The 22,382-nt window shown below is 32.9% G+C and overlaps 1 protein-coding gene across 50 annotated transcripts in view; it reads right to left on the bottom strand.

The window, feature by feature from the left end:
• The window catches only part of LOC106881370 (kinesin-like protein KIF13A), a 692,738-nt gene that overhangs the window by 18,493 nt on the left and 651,863 nt on the right, over window positions 1-22,382 (bottom strand). For 20 of the 50 annotated variants that reach the window (XM_089350407.1, XM_089350417.1, XM_089350419.1 and 17 more), the window contains 2 exons: window positions 17,618-17,671; window positions 4,488-4,535 (listed from right to left, as the gene is read on the bottom strand). The exons of 4 other annotated variants lie outside the window; for them this stretch is intronic. In XM_089350407.1, the coding sequence (XP_089206533.1) occupies window positions 4,488-4,535; window positions 17,618-17,671 (102 nt within the window). Of the gene's footprint in view, window positions 1-4,487; window positions 4,536-17,581; window positions 17,672-22,382 lie in introns of all 50 variants that reach the window. 26 more of the 50 variants (XM_089350398.1, XM_089350399.1, XM_089350401.1 and 23 more) reach the window with 3 other exon arrangements.

The following is a 22,382-nucleotide window of genomic DNA, read 5'->3' as shown; positions in this document are numbered from 1 at the left end:
TCCTGCATGTTGTACCTGGAACCCACATCTTCCCCCCACTCACTTTCCAGGTGGACAAGCTGTGTATTCACATCTTCAGCAAGACATCTGCTCCTCTCCCTCTATCGTAAGTTTCTTATTTCTCCAGTTTATACCCTGCTCAACTGAGAGGGTCTTATCATGTGGGTATTTGGCAACCTCACCAGTGTTGGGGGGGCCACATAAAAAGCACCCAGTACACTCTGTTAAGTGATTGGTATCAGGCAGGGCATCCAGCTGTAGAAACCATGCCAGTATGGAAAAAAAGTATGTTAAATGATGATGAACATGCTAGTGTCATTATTAAGATAACACTAGAGTGGGAGGAGTACAAATATGTCACAATACAGATCTACTCAGTCAAAGCCAATAAAGATGATGGTTGTTCCACATAAACGAGGATGATGATGATGGAGATTCATCTGCTGACAACTGCAAAATTATGTTACTATAAGATGTGATAAGTATTAAATCTTAAGCTTCTTTATATGTAAAAATATTTTAATGACTCTCTTTTAAATTACTCTCTCCCTCCCTCTCTCTCTCTCACACACACTTTATAATTTATTTATATCTATTCAGCCATCAATTACATTTAAAAACTTTTTATCAGAGCCATTTTCTATGTCACTAATATACCGAGAAAATCACTTTATAAAAAGATAATTTTTCAGTGAAGTGTGGTATACATATAAATTCTGGAATTAATGGTGTAAAAATTGGTTGTAAAATAATAAGTTTTGGCTTCTTTCCAGAAAATATTTATAGTATTTTATGACATTATGCAATTTATATTGATGGAATATTTCTAAGCTGAGATACAATGGTTATCAGAGTATTTTCATTACTATATTGTATATGTTTGACTGTATATTGGCATTGTTGTATGATATTAATCAGAGAAACAGTATCTTTCAAATTTCTCCTAGACATAAGAGATCTTTTTTAGTTTGGGAATTGAACCTCCTTTGGGTTTGATACATTCATTGTTTCCACACTGACTGATTTGGAACAGTGATCATTGTTTCCTTCCTCATAAAAATCATCTGATCACAGTCTAATCAAAGCACCACAAAACCATTTTAACACAGAACTTCTGCCTTCCAGCCCTGGTTGGAACTCTGCCAGTTCTAAGTCGGCAACTTTTGGTAGCAAATGAATTTCATCTCTTCCCATTTCTACAGTTAAACTGGTCATTGATACCATTCACCTAAGTGTGATTGACCCTCAACATCAATCACATAGATCGATTGGTTCACTGATTGTGCTTACAACACATGGAGAAAGCCACCTGCCACCAATTACAAGACATCTATCTACCTCTGCAACACTTATAAAACTGTTATCAGACAGATTAGCTTTGCAGAATACTTCTACTCATCATCTCCCAACCAAGAATGGCTCTGTGACTAAAACACTTATTAATAAAATAATTCTATTTGTTTCCTGCTTTGCTTTCAACTCCACATTGACACAGCATAACTTTTCTTAAACTCAGCTTCTTGACTTCATCTATCTCCACTATTTACTCTGTACACATGATAACTAAATGGGAAAACTTCTATAATCGCTGATTTATCCAAAGAAACATCCCTATGCTTTTTACATCTAGCTTTTGTTTTCACCAAACTTTTCACTGTTTCTCTCTCTCTCTTTGCTATGGGTCACCTGACAGAACTGCCTCTCCTTCTCTTATCATACTTGCTCTAAACACTCCCCTGCTAAGTGTTCTCAAAACTGCATCCCTCTGGACACCAATAAATGTTGACCTAGAGAAATCTTTGAGGATCCACCACCTCAATCTATGGAAACACAAGTGTGTGTTTCATTCCCCAAACTAGCAACCTTTTAGACTGCCTTCACACATAAATTCTCAAAAGATGTTAAGAAGAAAACTGCCATAATTTTAAGTTTGAGATTCTTCATCTTGATTCTCTCTCTGACCACCAATATAATTTCCTTAGATCTAGGCCTATTAGAAACTCAGTCCATTATGTGTAGTCTCTTTGACTGACTCTATCATGAGAACATCTTAGATAAGTTGCCAAACTATAGTCTCCATACACCTCTCATCTCTTGAATCAGTATTTTCCAATTAAACTGCTCCATTGCAGCATGATTTGAGAATACTTTCTCCACAGCCACACTATCAGCTGTAGTAAACCCAAATTTTAGTTGTTTTCAACACACTTATTATACCCTAAAGACGTGCAATTATTTCTAACCATATTCATGCCTATGTAGGTGATGCTACTTTTCCACATACAATTTGGAGGACACCATGCAAAACTTGTACTGCTTCTATGATCAGATGCCTTGACAACATTCATTAATATGGATATGACAACTTAGTTTCCTGGAACAACATCAATACTCAATTATTTTACATACAAAGGAAAGAGCTTTGCACATTGAAAAGACACAAACTAAAATCCTTATAGCTGCTACAAATGCAAGGCATTACAATCTGATAATATCATACATATCAAGCTCAAATCCATAACATTGCCAAAACCGCTTCTCTTAAACTAGGTTTCATCTCAAAAGATGATCACTTACAGACCCTGTACAAAACTTAGCTACATTAGTTGGTGTTTGTTTATACACCTAAACATCCTGGTTTGCATACGAAAAATGGTTATCTAGTTGATCAGCAAATATTCCCTTATCAGCATTTGACAACCACAACCATAGATGTGTTGCTTTCTTCTCTTTATTTTTATCTACTGATACCGAATACCTAAACAGCTTCTGATCATCTGAACTAACAAGCTGCATTCTACTGCTATTTTGGATCCCCCCACAGACCTGTCTCTCCGTCACTCATCCTATGAAGTTTAATCCCTAAATGTTGCTCTAAACACCTTCCCCAAATCATTCTCCCACAAAAGCTGTATTCTTAGTCTGAGAAAACTTACCAAAGGCTATGGATGCTGCTAATACTCTTCACATTAACAATAAAATATTAAAAAAAAAAATCTTAACTGCTTGTAAAAGATTACTCCACCGATGATTTAATAAATAAACAATATAGCTTTATCATTATTATTATATACTATATTATTTAGCAGGGATCTTATGAAGTTTGGTGACAAGTCTCCTCAAATCACAAGAATCTTTCTTAGAATTTTTGCAGAATACAGGATTGCACTTTTCTGCAGGTTGACAATGCAAGACTCAATTCCAATAGGAATAATTGTCATCTTAAGTCTCACACAGTCTTCATCTTTCTGACTAGGTCCTGATATTTCTCAAGTTTTTCAATTTCTTTCTTATCTACTCTGTTGTCATAGGGAATTGCAAAGTCAATGACCTTACACTGTCTGTTTCATTTTGTGCTCTATAATCATAACTGATCTTCTTGTTTCAATAGCATGGTCAGTATTAACGGGAAAACCCAATAAAAACCCAAAGTTCTTATTCTCTATTACAATCTCTGATTTGTGTGCATATCACTTTTCTGTTATTTAAAAACCACATGCTTGGCTAACCTTCCAATGCACTCTTTTACCTACATAGTCATGCCTGCACTTTCCTAAAATCCAAGTGTTCAATCAACATTACAATGAAAGCATGCACATGTGTGGAAACAATTTTATACAGTAGAAATGGAAATCAAATTGCACTGATCTTAGGAATGTAAAACATCTTTTTCTTACCTCAAGGAATGTTTGTGATTTTTTATAGTTTATAAGAACAAGAATTGTACTTTGTAAAAATCAATCAAGGATTATTTGATGGGATTAAAACTAATTAACTTTCAATGTTTCTGGTTCTCATGAAAGCAAAAGGGAATCTTTTCTCCTTATATCTCATTATTAGAGTTTTCTGTTTAAGTATTTTGATTTTTTTAAATAACTCAGTTGATTGAGTTAACAAGGAGGGTTATTTCGACCTTCTGTAACTTATTTTCTGCTATTTTCTATAACTCACAATAAAAGTAATCCATGTTAAACTCACATATAGGTTTTCACTCAGCTCAAAGGTCTCCTTTTCCAATAAACGTGGCTAATATAATTACTCAGATCTTACTAACGTGATTAGCAATTCTTTGAGAAACTTCGAGGTCAAAAACAAAAAGAAATCTTTAATTTGCTCCGAAGTTTACAATTCCTTCCAGCCAGGATTTTATTTTACAAATTAAGACATCTTTTAAAATACGTTTATAAGTTTCCAATTTGTTATGTAAGAGGATATATATATTAAATAGATTTATTTAAAACTAGGTAGGATATGAAAGTATTTTGTTGTAAGTGAATAAACATTCCTTTAGATAATTTATAAGGCAAGCAGCATGCTCAATATAAAAATACCATGCCTGTCATCTAGATGAAATATACAAAATATATAGCATGCACATCTTAATATATATGATGTACTAAAAAGGGGGGGAAAATGATTATGACTGACAGAAGAATGAATTTGGGGATGCGTTTAAAAAAAAAAAAAAATTTAAGGGAACCACTCACGTTCTGGGGGTTTAGATATCCACTGTCCAAGTTGTCCTAGCAGAGCGTCTGTGATAACAAATATATATTTGTAGGCAGTTCTCTAGTGACTACACTAAATAATAACTTTGCAAGAAATATTTACAAAAACTTTATACTGAAGCCAAGACTATGACTTTAATGTTCATAATGATGAATTATGTAAATGTAGGAAATGTATCTGGATGTAAATCCATCACAGAGCTTGTATTTATTCAGCATGCTAAACATAATTTAAGCTAAAGTCAGGTTTATCAACAACATGTGTAGTAATTATGTTTCATCTGCAATTGCAGATATATGAAAGCATATAAAAAGTAAAATTCTCACACAAATATAAAAATGTAAAGTAAAATATTATGTAAGTATGAAAAGAATAAAAAGGAACAGTTATAGAATAGGAGAAATAACAATGAGAAAGTAAGTTATTAAAAATATTAATTACAATAATAACAACAATGTTACAGTTATTAATGATTCGAAGTAATGCATTCATGTAATTCTGTTAGAAGCAAAGAAACAAAATGATAATGATATTAAGATGAGTAAAAGAACAACGATTGACATTCCCACCCAACAACAGATTGAAATTTCATGTCATTGATGCACACTTAAAAGAGTTGAGATGGAGAGAAGAAACATTCCATGCTGGTAAACATAAGTAATAAGAAATCACATCAAAATACACCACTATTTGATACAAACACATATATAATCATTAAGTAGGGTAAATGAACAATATATGACAGTAAGATATATATATATATATACATATATAGAAATATGGTAATAATATGAATGAATTGTGAATTAAAAACCAAAACAAAAAAACCTGGGATGGTGGTGGTGGTGGTGGGTGAGAATGAACAACTACAAAAGTAATTTTCAGAAACATCACCTTGAGAGAAAAAAATTGTCGAAATTGTTGTCGAGAGACAGAACAAATGAATGATATGCTTTTCGCTTATTTTTTTTTTATAATTCCTTACTTTTTTTTTTTTTTTACATCATGCTAAAACCATGATTTTTAAATGAGTAGGATCTTCAAATTTAGATCTAAATAACTGATGTTAGTAGCTCGTTTGGAGAGAAAAGAATAATTTGTTTAATCCCTTTTGACTCTTACCTCATCCTGCAAACTGTGGTGGTGATGTTCGTCCATTAGTTTCAATCATATTATCAAAAGAAATATATTCTAGCAAGACAAAGCAGGCAAACGGATGTAGTGTCATTGCAACTCAACTCAAAATCATTGACAAAATTAACAAATATATGACAACAGAAAGAAAAGGTGCTTTACACAAAAGATTATCTAACGCCCACAGCAGATATATAGGCACCCATGTATGTGTGTGTATATATATATATATATATATATATATATACACATACATATATACATACATACATACATGCACACACACACACACACACACATACACTCATTAAAAGAAAAATACAAACAACAAAATGTGATTTCATTCCCTTTTCTTTCTATTAAGTGTTGCTAATAAAAAACTATGAAAAAGCAATGCTTAAATTCCCCTCTGCTACTCAGCCCAACACTTGATAAATGCTGCAACTGTTGTAGATTCCTTGTAGGTATCCACTCCTTCTTTTGGGAACTATCATGAAACCAGTAACATATTATAAATCTGTACTCTCCTCTTTCAGAGTTATCAAAGCAAAAAGGAAATATGTGAAAATAAGAACTTATCCAACAAAATATTGGGAACAACCATTGATATCTCCTCTTAATCTATATCTTCACATTAAATAACAGCAAATAACTGTCACAGGGTTGTGTTTTCAATAAAGTCTTTACAATATATCAAAATATGAGTAAAAGCTGATGACCATACAAACTAATCATTTTGAGAGGATGATTAAAACATTTTTTAGTGTCTGCATATCAAATAATATACAGCTATATTTTTTTATCAGCTGATATACAAATATATGTAATATACAAGTATTTTTGTATATTATTTTGGGGGAAAATAGGATAATCAAATTCTAAGTATTCTAGATTTAATTTGTATTTTTTTGAGTGTTCATAATTTCTGTTGAACAATATTAGTAACAGTTTTAGATAAACCAGATAAAAAGTTCCATGGGAAAGGAAGAAATTTATCCTGATATTTCTAAGAACTAAGAATAAAAGATCACAAAATGAACTTACAAACCAGTCACAAATCTTCAGAAATTTAGTAATAATATAGAAAAGATTTATCCTTTTATTGGAGAAAAAAAAAAGTTCCTCATACCAAGAGTTGTAGTACATCCAAACTAGTATGGTCAAAAAGAGACTTATTTTTGAGTTGACTGTTCAACTAATCAACTATCATTGAATTCCTTTTCAGTGAAAACACACTGAGAAGAGAATATATTATTCATCACAACTGAGATATAACAAAACAACATTCTAATTTACAACTGAAATCACAATATTCAGTGGGACCAGCTTATTGCGAAATTGGCTGCAGAAAATTGGACCGATCTGAATTTAGTGATAAATTTGTGAACGAAGCTTTATAATGTGTTTTTGTATGAGACTAATTAAATAAATCAAAGACATAGAGATCAATCAAGATCAAATCATTGGGTGGAATGACTTTCAGTAACTGAATCACAGCATAAATAAATAAAAAACCCTAGGAAACCATTATTTCAAAAGCTATCAGAAAAGTTGTAATGGAAAAAAAATTGGTAAAACTTGCTAAATATATTTGATAAGGTTCACTGACTTGTATTAGTGTAAAGTTAACTTTGAGATGGCACCATAAGTTATTGGAAGATGATAAAAGAAACTTCTTATTAAGACATTTTGTTCTTTGATTGATTGCTTGGAGGTTTGGAAATATTTTTGTTTTATTTGAGTAAATCATCTTTCTGATAGTATCACCTTTACTCTTTAACCCATTTAACACCAACCCACTCGAGAACATCCATGGTTCTATCATACACATTTCCAGTTTTAAAGTGATATAAATTAAAACCTTCCATCAAAATTTCGGGTTAATTTACATTCCAAACACTGTCTTAATAATGACAAACTTATTTTACTAAATTCTTCACTGTTTTCAAAATTAATTGAAATAAAGGTGGCATATTCCAACAGGAATATGGTATAAAATTGTTAAGTATCATAAAAAAAAATTGATTAAGGTTTTTCCTTAGCTTTGCAAAGCTAATACAGCTATTTTAGTCATCATAGCGTAGCTACAAGTCTGCTCTGATCAAGGTGACCTGTGACATATAGATAGTCGGTCAAATAAGAAGGTATGATACGCATATATATAGCACTTGATATGTCATACTTCGTTCATGGTGAGAGAAAATGCTATCCAAAATAAACATTGATAACCTAGGATGAACCTATATACATACATACATATATACACACTGCATAGAAAGCATCGGATTTAATTTTGTTGCATTGAAAAGGTAATCTCAAAATGTCAGCTCTTTTTGCTTCCCTTCAAATGGTCAATTTATCTTCTTTCACTTTCCTATTAATAAAATGTTTATTCTGTGTCTTCTAAATTGAGTATACCAATACAGAACCTGTTTTCGGAATAGAAAGTCTGTTTTACCAAGCAATGGCTAAGGATGAAATTATCCCAGTAAGGAAATTTAAACAACAAAAAAATGGTTAAAATTCATAAACTAACATTTCCACTTACACACACACACACAACGTCAAGATAACAATTTGCTCCCTAAATTCAAATGGATTCAGATTTATCATGATAATAATGATAGTAACAATGATGATGATGATGATGACCATCATTGTCTTGGTTAGCATCATCATCACTACTATTGTCATGATGATTATTGCAAACAATATGTATCAGTTTTAAATCATGGAAATGCCTAGAAAACAGCTTCTCTCCATATCCTATTACTTAACTTATTCCTAAGAACACATCAAGTCAATAAAGCCTTATATATACATATATCAAACTGTCTAGCTCATGCTAGTGTAGGTCTGACAAATTGAGATTGAAATAGGATTTTTCATGGTTGGATGCTCTTCCTGTTGCCAACCATTACCTGTTTTGCAAGCAAGGGATTTTCTATTTAAGAAAAATTCCAAAGCACAGAGCTTGAGGATGATTTGCTGATAAGAAATGTCAACAACACTAGTTGCAGCTCAGCTACAGACACTCATGTTACCTTTGTAACCATAGTTCAGCACAGATTATAAACACACACACACACACACACACAATGAGTTTCTTACAGTTTCTATTAAATTTCTCCATAAGGCATCAATAAGCCTGAAGCTATGGTGGGAGACACTTGGCCAAGGTGCAATGTAATGGGATTGAAGGACTAAATCTGAGGCCATGTCTTTGAGAAGCAACCAATTTCAATTTCATAGCCATGCCTAAACACACACACACACAATGTCAACCAGAAGCTCAAAAATATTTTCCATTCTGTATAGTTTATTTTTATGAGCAAAGAATACATAAATTCGGTTATCTCTCTCATTGCTTTGCTAAACAAACAAGCAATTCATTCAAAGAGATAGAAATTAATAAAAACACGAAGAATGGTCAAAATATTTTTCACCAAAATTACTTTCGTTTGAAATGTATTTTTTGTACAACTTGTCAAACCACGAGATAAGATGACACTATATCTTTTCACTAGAAGCAGCAGCTTTGTATACATATGTCTATATATATCTCTTATTTAGTATATATAACCAAGACATAATGTATGTATGTATGTATATTTTTCTTAGTAGAATATGAAAGCAGAAGAGTTTGTATTATATTCAGTCAGCTAGACAAATGATAACTGAAAAAATAAGACTAATAACAGTTTGGTAAAATATGAAGTAATAATTTAATTAGGTTTATTATATATTTGTGAATTCTTCAGAGGATTTTGGTTGCATTCATCTTGAATAAAAAAATAAAGAAATACTTTTCAATAATTGATATCACATACATTTTTTATTACTGCCCTCTCTCACTATGTACGTATGTGTGAGTGTGTATTATATATACATACACACACACACACACACACATGCATCAAACATACAGACATAAACACACACAGAGTCTAGTATACTTGTATGTACATAGACACACTAACATACAGAAATATATTCATAACTACGTATAGATATATAAATGAAAACAAACACACACACAGACATGTGTATATATATCGTTTGTAGAAATACATAAATCTGGAGGAGAAGCACATTCTAAGATGTAGAGCAGTTAATATCATAGTAGAGTAGGCTGGTTTATGGGGCTATCCTGAGTTTTTTTGCTCATAAGGGATTTAGTCTTATGGCATATCTTCAGACCCCAAACACTGCTGGCCTGAGGCCGCTTTAAAATATGGAGGGGGGAAATAGCCTCCTTTTTTAAGGGTAAAACCCTAGGTGATTAGCTCCCTTTGCCATTGTCCAATCTTTGACCACGCTGACATCCTTGGTGACTGCAAGATGGCAGCGTGGCCAAAGATCGATGGACAATGACAAAGGGAGATAATCACCTAGGGTTTTTACCCCCTCCATATTTTAAAGAGGTCTCAGGCTAGCAGTATTTGAGGTCTGCAGATATGCCGCAAGGCTAAACCCCTTATGAGCGAGAGACCTGGGATAACTCCATAAACCGGCCTACCCCACTATAATATATATATATATATATATATATATATATGTATGCAGTTGCAGTCTGTCAAAGCTGCAGGCAACTCAGATTCTCATGATAGTCTTTCTATAGTAGAAATGGAAGGTTGGTTTGTCACCAAGTCAATCCTCTTGAATGGCCCTTTAAACAGGTACTCATTTTCAGTTGAGTAGACTGAGACAATGTGTACTGCAGCCTGGTTTGGAATTAAAGGTATGGCCTAATAATTGTGACCCCAACACTAACATTTATGTCACATGCTGTGTGTGTGTGTGTATTGATTTGATTTCCTTGTTGATTGAACTTTCAGGAGTTTGCTCCCTTGTTGTTTTGAAAGAAATTTTCATTTACAGTGATTACTTTTTCTTCTTGTTACAGTTGTAATTCCATTTGATTAAAAATTATGTTTGATTCATCATATTAAGAATGACACTTGCACCTAATTCTACAATGAGATATTTTTGACACTGTTGACACCACCAGATTGACTGGTAGATCCAGGTGTTGAAACCATAATGATATCAGTTTGGCAGCTGATGATGGGAATACACATTTGTTATGCTCGATTGTTAATTTCTTATATCTTAGTCTCATTATCCTGCATTGCCCTTCATTCTAGTAAAGTGGAAAGGATTTGTGGATTTATAGTTTGTGGAGATCACTTATATTGGTACTGTTTGGTTTTCTCCATAGGTAGTTATTTGTGCCAAGTTTTGGGAGTTTCTGTGGCATATGTGTGTATGCATACACACACACACACATATATATATTGGAGGTGTACTTGCCAGGCAAGTGATTTGATCTGAGACAGTATGTTGAAACTAAAACAAAAACATCATGGAAGACAGACACATATGAACCAGTCAGAAGCATACAAAAACTTCCCATAAATATTTATTATTTGGTGTCAAAATTTTCATCACACAATATGTGACCTGATCGCTGACACAATTCAAATATATAAATATTGATATCGCTATTTGTCTATTTATCACTCTATATATAAATACACACACACACACACAAACAAACATGTACTTCAATTATTAGAATGAGTTTTCTACCCCTCCCAGTCTCTCTCGTGTTCTATTTCTTCACCAATGTAAAGAGTGAATGTATATCTTATGTAAATCATTTAGAAAATAAATGATTTATAAAACAGTAAAATTGTTTATTTAAGGCAAACAGGAGAAACAAAAGTACTGAAGATAAAATACTGCAAATATTATTAGATTAGAAATCTTATTGAATTCCTTCTATACCTACAGATGACTTCAAAAATACCGTATTTCATAATATATCTATACATACATATGCATATATAATATATACATATACTTATATGTGTGTGCACTGGTCATTTTCCACAGCAGTTCTACAGTATAGTCATTGTAAATTTATCTATGAAAAATTGTTTATAAAGCCAAACAAGCAGTGCCTTTTTCTTCCAGTTGTAGTAAAAAAAAAAAAAAAAAAAAAAAACAAAGCATTTATTTTACATACTTTCTAATGTTGATCTTCATTACATAGATCACTATGGCAACTGGCTTCAATTTTTATTTTATTGTTGCCAGGGATCTGTTCTACAAGGTTTGATATATTGCTACCTCAGCACGAGTAACTAGATAATAACATGACAGAGAATTAAGTGAATTAATGAACATCAATGCTTCTTGTCTTTGTATGTGCATGTGAGAGAGAGATGGAGAGAGATAGAGAAAGATGGAAAGAGATGAAGAGAGAGAGAGAGAGAGAGAGAGAGAGAGAGAGAGAGAGAGAGAGAGAGAGAGAGAGAGAGAATGTTCTGCTTTGTGTTGGATGTGAAGACTGACGTTGATATTCTAGCTGGTAATGTGTTAATTAGCAGCACTGTACTCATGATACAATGTAAAAGCTGTTTAAAAACAGTTTTATTTTTTAATATAAATTTCATTACTGAAGTTGAATTGTTTTTCTGGCAATAAAACTATGCTCTCAGTACCCAATATTTCGTCCATGGTATGACACATGTTGTACATGCAAGGGAAGGATAGAAGGTCTTTTGTTTTTCAAGCTGGGTTGAATTCTGTGCAGTAGTAGAGGAGGTCTACTAACACTAATGGAACAGGAGGAAGGCACAGGAGAGAAGGAAAATATTCCTAAAAGTCAGCAAGAGGTGCACAAGTTTAACAAGAACAACAAGATTAATCCTGAAGCTTCTAGACGTTTATGACCAGAAATAATCATACAACAATATTGAACAGACATAAATTTTAAACTGATATGTACAAACTGTCTGACAATGAACAACAAGAAATGAAAAAAGAAAACACTTTACTGTATAACAAAGAAATACCAAAATCTTGAAAATATTACCAAATATACTTAACAAAAACTACTCAAAAAAGCCTCAGTCCATCACAGAAAAAAAAAACAACCCAAATTCTTATTCAGTTGTAAAAAAAAATTTTCATGGACAATCATTAATACTATTTTTATAACTATCAGGAAACTGCTTGGAGTGTGGTCTTTCTGTTCATCTTCTTTAATAATAGAAGCTTGAAAACCAAACTGTGATAATTAATATTAGAATTTATAAGAATTTTCTAGATAGTGTACGTTTTAATAATTGCTTTCTTTTGATAAAAGTCACATACTCATAACTACGTAATAAGCACCATTCTTTATTAAAAGATATAGTAGCTCATTTTTTCCCCGTAGTCTTCTGGTATAGGGTCTTAGACAAAATGTCAACTATTTCAATTATGGGTTCAAAGTGGTAGGTTGCTATGTAGAATTCCTCTGAAAATTTGTGCTATTTCATGTCCTTCCATAGGGAAGCAAGCCTTTCTAAGTCAGCATATCTAATGATCCCCTTCCTGAACCTTTGAAACTAAAATATATATTTGTATTGCCAGTACATCTGAAAGAACTTGTAAACCAGAAATCAGAATTTTCTCTTCTTCTTTTGCGATGAATGTGCACTATCTTTATCAATCCTGAAACCCTACATATCAGATTCTTGAATTAATAATGCCTTAAGCTGTCTTAAAACCAACAAGCAAACAATTTGCCCTCTAAACATGCACATTACCTATACAGATAAAATGAGGCTGTTTCAATCCATGTTATTTTTCTAAGCAATGAAGGAATCCAAAAAATGAGAGATTTACCTTAATGAGGACATCTTTATCATACATGTGAAATCATCATCATCATCATCATCGTTTAACGTCTGCCTTCCATGCTAGCATGGGTTGGACGATTTGACTGGCGAACCAGAAGGCTGCACCAGGCTCCAATCTGATCTGGCAGAGTTTCTACAGCTGGATGCCCTTCCTAACACCAACCCCTCCAAGAGTGTAGTGGGTGCTTTTACATGCCACCGGCACGAGGGACAGTCAGGCGGGTACTGGCAATGGCCACGCTCAAAATGGTGTTTTTTATGTACCACCTGCACAGGAGCCAGTCCAGCGGCACAGGCAATGACCTCACTCGAATGTTTTTTCACGTGCCAGTAAGGCAATGCTGATAACGATCACGCTCAAATGGTGCTATTTACGTGCCACTGACATGGAAACCAGACAGCTGCTCTGGCAATGATCACACTCGGAAAGTGCTGTTAGCGCTCCACTGGCACAGGTGCCAGTCATCGAATTTGGTTCAATCACGATTTCGATTTCGCTTGCCCCAACAGGTCTTCACAAGTTTACTTTAGTGTCCAATGAAGGAGAGGTTGGTATGGGTGCCATTCATCGAATTTGGATTGATTTCATATGCCTCAACTGGTCTTCGCAAACAGAGTTTAGTGTCCAATGAAGGAAAGGTATGCATAAGTGGGTTGGTTACATCCCTGGCAGAGGCCTCGGATTAGGGTCTCACTTGGCTTGCCAGGTCATCTCACGCACTGCATATTTCCAAAGGTCTTGGTGAGGCCTAATGTTTGAAGCATACTTAATATTAAATTTGTTTCTGTAAAAAAATGTTCACTACTTGCCTACCTTCCTGGTACGTTGCTACATTTCAGAGTGAGTTGATTTACCAGAAAAGTGGGGGGGGGGGGGAGAGGGAGAGAGAGAACAGATCTATCCAGTCAAGACAAGAAATAATATTTGTTTGTTAATGTGGTGAAATGGTAGAGTAAGTGAGAGTGTTGGATAGAATGACTGCTTCATGGAACTTATGCCAACTCTCTGCCTTCTGAGTTCAAATCCCACCAAGGTCAATTTGGCCCTCCAGCATTCTGGGATTGATATTAAAAAACTATCAATCCAACAATTAGAGGATCAAGTAAGATCTCTTGAATTAACTGTTTTGGCACTTTGCCTTTTAACAGTAACATTTGTGACAATATCAATGTTGAGATGTATTGGTAGTGATACATGAAAGGTACCATTTGAGTATGATCATTGCCAATGTTGCTTTACTGGCACATGAAAAACAATATTCGAGCGTGGTCGTTGCCAGTGCCACCAGACTGGCTTCCCTGTAGGTAGCATGTAAAGACACCTTTTGAGCGTGGTCATTGCCAGAACCGCCTGACTGGCCCTTGTGCCGGTGGCACGTAAAAGCATCCACTACACTCTTGGAGTGGTTAGTGTTAGAAAGGGCATCCAACTGTAGAAACTCTGTCAGATCAGATTGGAGCCTGGTGCAACCTCTGGCTCACCAGTCCTCAGTCAAACTGTCCAACCCATGTCAGCATGAAAAGCAGATGTAAAACAATGATGATGATGATGATAAATATATTATACCAATTTCAAATCTATAAGTGAGCTAATCTAAAACATATAAAATTTTATGTTGTAGGTATCATACAAAGATTGGAAACAATGGTCCTGCAGAATTTATATAGTTGTTCACTAATTGATGTGTTCCCTATCCACATTCTTCAAACCTAATTAATGCAACTATCTGAGTTGACCAGATAAAGGGCTTTAAGAATTTTAGAATATCTTTCTTGAATTATAAAAGGAGAAACTGATTATTTCAGCTGGATAAATAGACAGGTTTTAAGGAGATGGAATTACAGATTTTGTCAAAGACTGTTTTAGAAAACATATAGGAAAAGAACTTATTGAGGAATAAATTTTACATAGCTGCCATATATCAATTCCATTAATGTTTTTTTTTATAGTCCTGTTCTTTTTCTGTCTTGCAAGTTACTTAGCAACCTCACTAGTGCTTGTGGCACAAAAGAAAAAAGTATCCCGTACACCCTTTAAAATGGTTGATATTAAGAAGAGCATCCAGTTATAGAAACCATGCCAAAGCTAACACTGGAGCTCAATGCAGTCCTGTGGAACCATCCAACCCATGTCAGCGTGGAAAACAGACATTAACTGATGATAACGATGATGATGATAATGATGACTTAGATAATCTATATTGTAAATGATGTTTGATTATAAAGTCAATTGTTTTTCAAACTGTTATTTTCAGATTGAAATCTCAGAGTTTGCAATCTTTTTATTTAGTAAGATTAAACAAACAAACTTGTAATGAAGGAAATATACTAACAAATCTCACCAAATCACAATTTTCATATTTCTGCAAATTTTTGATTTGGCATTCATTTCAGAAATGATTTGTTACAACTCACCTCATTCTTTTGAAACATGAATAAAAGCTTAACATGTAGAGATCTGAAGTGAAATTAGCTAATAAAAATATTAATCCAGGATTTTAGCATTAATGATTTTTATATGATAAATGTATAAAATTATATGACTGGAACAACTATAATGGAGATTCATTACTGGAGATTAACTGCTGCATGGATAAATTTTATCAATTTAGAATGTTTATTAATCATAACTGATAGAGATAACGACAGATTAAATACTTTTCTGAAGCTTTAAACATATTTCTAAAAATTGTAAGAGAAAAAAAAATAGTAGTTTTCTTAAAGAGCCAGTTAAGTTTGCTATATAGAAATATCGAAGTCTTAATAGCAATTTTTGTAAGTATCTGATAGTTTAATAAAAGGAAAATCATTTAAAAGATAACTTACATGAGAAAGAGAGAGAGAGAGAGAGAAAGAGAGAGAAAACAAAATAAAAGGTTATACATACTATTTTAATTTATGCTACGTTCTTACAATAAATTTGCAAAATATGGTTTCTGGAAATTTTTGCAACAGAAAGCATTTAGAATAAGATTTCCAAACATAAAAGAAGGCTTCCCCAAATAGCAGAACATTAAATAAATAAATATATAGATAAATAAACAGCGATGCAGAACTTGCTTTAAAAATGGGATGTCTCTCGGTATTATAATTACCACATTGTTCTTGTGAGCGGGAAAGCATTTGTTCCATCCACTGTGTGTGTTTGTAGATATATACATGTGTGTATATATGTGTATATATATATATATATATATATATATATATATATATATATATATATATATATATACATACATACATACACAATGTGTCCATGTATCTATACACACACATACATATATACATACACACACAAATGCATGCATACATGAACATATACATATTTGTACATGTACATACCTAAATATATATATATATATTTGTACACATGTATATATGTGTCTAAGTGTGTGTGTATACACACACACACATATATGAACATAAACACATATATACACATATATATGCATGTATATAGATGTATATATACATGCATATACACATGTATGTAGCAACACATACATATATATCTAAGATACAAGACCAGCTTTTATAATGGAGAGACCAAGTACAGTCAACTGAATCTATTTCAGTATATTACTGGGTCTAATTCCCATATTCTAGGTATATAGAAAATATATTCAGACCCAGCTGGATTTCAATTCAAAACTGAGAGGGATGTGACCAAATTTATGTTAACATTCTATATTTCTGAAGTTCACACTTAATCACTGGCATGCACACAACTGCACACATGTGCACACACACACACACACACTGAGAATTTGATGAAAACACTAAACTGTATTAGATGCCTACTCAGTTATGTAATGAAGCTGTATATATATTAAAGCTAGAGAAGTATGCTTAGTTCACACAACAAATGAAAAGAAAATCTTCCATAAAAACTGGCAGTGTTTTATATGAAAACTAAATATAAGAAAAAGGAAAAAAAAGAAAAAGAAATGAAACAAAAGTTACAAATATAAGCAACAACTTTGTAAAAATATCCCCAGAAGACTATTTCAAAATCATGCAAAAGTGAAAACTAATAGCAAATAAAGAAAACAATAAGCCGAAAAAGTAGTGCAGTGAATAACTGTGAATGATTCTGTCTGAAACATTGAAATATAGAGAAGGATGACATTTTCGAAAGTATGATGAAAGGGTAGAAAGAACATTGTACTGTATCACCAATAACAGCCAAAAGAATGGAGGAGGACAACATCCAGGCATGCAGAAGTACCGAAAATGTGTACTACCATGGTGAAAGAAATGAGAGAGAAGTTTAAACGTACGCTTAGCAGTGTTACTCTGGGTGTTACTGCGTAAATTCAAAAAGTTCGGACGGGCTGGAAACAACAAAAATAAATCAGAGTATTTACAAATTATTTGAAAGTAATAATTAATAGCTTGCATATCTGATAAGGACAAATACATATATGTATATATATATATCTACATATATGTGTGTGTCTGTATATATACACATACACATACATACATGTGTATGTTTACTTACATTTATACATATATACAAACATATATACTTGTGTATATACATATATATATACACACACATACATATGTAGGGTGCAACCAACTTGTTTTCGGACAGCAAAAGTCAGTCACCCATTTGATGCCAGCATGATAGAAAAAATACAATTAAAAAATAATAAAATAAAACCCTTGAAAAAGTAAACATCTATGACGTTCACAAACCTACATTCAGCTTCATCCCAATATATCTATATAAAAATAAAAACAAATAAAGAAAAACTGTATGGTTTACAGTCTAACTGAACTTGGGTTCTTGGATAAATCACACAGCTGAAGTATTACTTTTATACTAATGCTGTTGTTTATCAAGACTTAGACTATAAAAAAAACCTGTAAGTTCTTAAAATTCAAAGGGTGAAATGGTTGCAGAAAACATATATAAAAATAATACAAAAGGCTCTTTCAAAAATCATGGGTTTTAAGCAAAAATATTTGTTTAAATTCTTTCTATAATTATGTTTATTCAATAGTTTATAGGTTTAGTTTGAATTGTTCCCAAATCACAAGGATTTAATGCCATGTGATTAAATGGAAAGTTATTCAGTCTGTTTATAGTTAGGTCATTCATTTATATTAGTAATTTGTTATGATTTGGAAGTTTTTGTTATATCTATATTATTTTATATAATTTTTTTAATAAGTGATTTATTAGGTTAATTTATTTTCTATTGTTAAATATTTATTTAGTAGATATTGATGTTTGCTAGTCTTTTCCTTTGCACATGGTTTGGGGACATTGGTTTTAAGGTATACTGTTATGCTAGTTCACATTCAATTTGTTTTAGGAGTGTTTTCATATTTGGAACATGTTATTGGATGCAAAACAATATATCTACTCATCTGTGTTCATGAATTTATATGTTTAAAGTTCTAGGTTTGATATTCCTTGGGTTGTCATTATTTTCTGTTATGTGTTGGTGGTTCAGTAAATTTTGCTCAATACATTTTGTTTGCTATTTCTATTTTGTTCTATAGTTTTTGAAATGGCAATGTCCTTTTTTGGAAGAAATTTCTTTGTTTTATAGACACTACTTTTTAATTTCTAGCTTTGGAGCTACAGGTTCATATGGTTTTGTTTACATTCAATGATGGTATTTGTAATGATAAGAAAGTGTAGACATAATGGACATGTCACTCTTGCTACATGTCTATTGATTTTCAGGCAGCATTTGTTTTCAATACTGTTGACACTGCTGGATTGAATAGTACTGCCTAGGTGTCAAAACCATAGTGATATCTATTAGGCAGCTGATGATGGGAATGCTTGATATTCTTGTTGCCTATGAATCCTTTATATCTTGGGTCTCTTTATTCTGAATTGTTCTTCATTCTTATAAGGCTGAACATGTCTAAAGATTAATGGTGATTATATATATATATTGATATTGCAAGATTATCTTCATTGATAATCTTATTATGCTAGGATGATATTTAATTAATGGCTTCTAGTTCTGTGTGGTTCTGGGGCATATATGTTTTTTCACAAGTTCGGTACCGGTCAAGTGGAGTCAAGTAGCTGGTCAAAACACATTCTGAACATTCTAATAAGTAGATCCACAAATACACATATTCACAAATATATACGCATACTATATATAGTGACACGATATAGGCAAACCAACAAACACAAAAACAAACATATATGAATATGCATATACACATACAAAAATATACACACATGCGTGTATATAAAATAATAGAACAAACTGTCCTTAATTAGTTTCAATGAATATTCCAGTTGTTTTATCAACTGAGTTCTCTACACAATGTATGTATAAGTGGCTGAGTGTTCCATGATACTTGTGTCCTTAACATAATCTCTAAGCAGAATCGGTATGACAAAGTGTGTGGCATACTTGCCTCTTTGAATTAATAACAAGCAAGTTTATCTGATGGGTGTTATGGAATCACAATTGCTACTTTCGGTCTAGAAGCAATATGATATACCTTACTCGAAGGCTAGCAACCAGCCATTTGCATCAAAACGGATATGTTTACACTAGTGCTTCAAATACTAAAGTTGAATCTTTCAACCAAATAAAACAATTTGATTCTGGCAACTGTATTTCGTCGCAACAATTTATTCAGCTAAAACTGAAAGCAATTATTTTCACAATGTCAATCAGAAATTTCTCTGAGACATGTTTTTCTGCAGTGAAATACAATGACAAAAGAAAAATTTCTTCTGGCACATCACTCTGACAACATTCCATCGCATACAAACAGTGAGTGGACACACTAAAAAACTACATTCCTAAGTATTTTTGCTGAATTCCCAGACTTCACAAAATAACAAAGACTCATTTTGCTTGGTAATGTTATCTCACCTTCAGTCTTCAGACATTGCAGATTGAACAATAATTATTCTCAACTTAATCTTCATTAAACAGAATGCAATTTTTTTGTAGATTCCAGTTGCTGTTACAAAAACAGCAAACAGAATCTTATGTTACAATTCAATACAATCTCAACAAATACTTTATATTTCAAGCTGTGACTGGTAATATATATTGAAAGGAGAGCATTAGAGACTCATCTACTTGAGAACTTCTCACTGAAATTGGAACAAGCAATCACCAAAGCTCATTCTCTGGAAGCTGCTCACAGAATTACTGGTAGTAATTCTTCCTTTCTTTCTATATGCCCTGTCTGAAACTCTAGCTGAAATAGAATCTAGTTTTCATAGCAATGAGTAAACTGTTTCCACAAATCGACCTAAAGATTTTTCTGTGTTAGCTCCTACCATGACAGCTTTATTTGTTCAGTGAAGAAGGAAACTTGGTACAACAGCAAAAGGGCTGAACATTTTTCATGATCATGTCAGTCAGAAAATGCCACAACTTCAGCACCAACCATCTTTTGCTACAACAAGGATACACCTAAGAAATGGACTTGAAAAAAATGTTAGTATCATTGTATATAAGGTTAGCCAATATATTCTTTTCTACTCTAGGCACAAAGCCTGAAATGTTGGAGGAGGGGGCCAGTTGACTAGATCGACCCCAGTATGCAACTGGTACTTAATTTATCAACTCTGAAAGGATGAAAGGCAAAGTCGGCCTTGATGGAATTTGAACTCAGAATGTAAAGACAGACAAAATACTGATAAGCATTTCACCTGGCATACTCATGTTTCTGCCAGCTCATTGCCTTGGCTCGCCAATATATTGATGCTTCACTTGATTTAGAGAGTTGCATGAATTTCTCATTCCCAACATTTCAGCAACGTCCTTGAATTGGCAGGACAGCTAAAACCAAATAGACTGTTTTTTCATCTTCCATCTTGTGTGTTAGGAGTATTTAACTGTTTCATTTAACTTTTGCTCTATAGTTACAGAACATGATTTTTAAAATAACCTCCTATGTTTAAATACAACAATCATTTCATTTAAAAGCCATCTTAATGTTACTTGTTCCAATGTCCTGATCCCACCAATACAACAATTTAAAATCAATTGCTACTAAATCTTGCTGTTTTCCTCAACCTAATGTTGAAAGATCTTATGTGTTCTATTTTGTATAATAAATTCTCCAACAAATTAGATATGAAAGCTGTACACCATTAGATTCCATTTAACAATGGCTGTAAGTGATACAATGTATTTCAAGGTGACAGGTAAATATTTCATTTTACAAGGTTACTGTTTGGTATGAATAATGCCTTAAGAGTGATGGGTTGTATAATTACTGACAATGAAATTTGAGTAGTCCAAGGCTTTTTGAACCAATTGGTATGAAATTCATTCACAAATATACTCCAACCACTATCCAACAAGCATGAGGTCTCTTCCTTCAGCTTTTCTACTGCTACTACAAGATCTGCTCTCCAGAGTTGGCACTCTTGACTAACTAGTCTCTTCTTTACTTATCCCTCACTCTCTGTCCATTGCCTCAGGTCCCATACTAACCACTATGCTCAGTCCATTCTTTCCAGAAACATTAAACCTCTGGAATTCCCTTCCTGCACATGTAAATCCTGAACTTGTCAACTTGTGACAGTTGAAGCAAATTGTTAACAACATCGATCTCATTGATCCCAGAGAGACTACAAGGGCCAGGGGCACAGCCTCTTCCTCTCCTTCCTCTAGACTGAACTAAAGAACATAAACGTCTAAATGATATATTGATATCATTGACAATGATATATTATAAATGATATATTGATATCATTAACAATGATATATTATAAATGATATATTGATATCATTGACAATGATATATTATAAATGATATATTTATATCATTGACAAAACTAATGGGGAGCATGATGGGAACTTGGCTCAATATATTTCTGTCAGAAAAAAAAAAACTCAACATTACATGGAACATTGGTTTGCTCTACCAAACAACCAAAATAGAAAATAATTCTCTGCAACTTGACCTGGGAAAATTGAAAACCCTTGATAATTATCTGATGTTTACCAACCTCAGCTAAATTCTACTTACCATTGTAAAACAGTGAAATGCCTACACGGTATTCATCTGCTTAAGACTTCAATAGTT

Source organism: Octopus bimaculoides, chromosome 4, assembly GCF_046866305.1.
Source record: "Octopus bimaculoides isolate indiv1 chromosome 4, ASM4686630v1, whole genome shotgun sequence".
Classification (NCBI taxonomy): Eukaryota; Metazoa; Mollusca; class Cephalopoda; order Octopoda; family Octopodidae; genus Octopus; species Octopus bimaculoides.
This window is presented reverse-complemented; position numbering and strand designations above follow the sequence as displayed.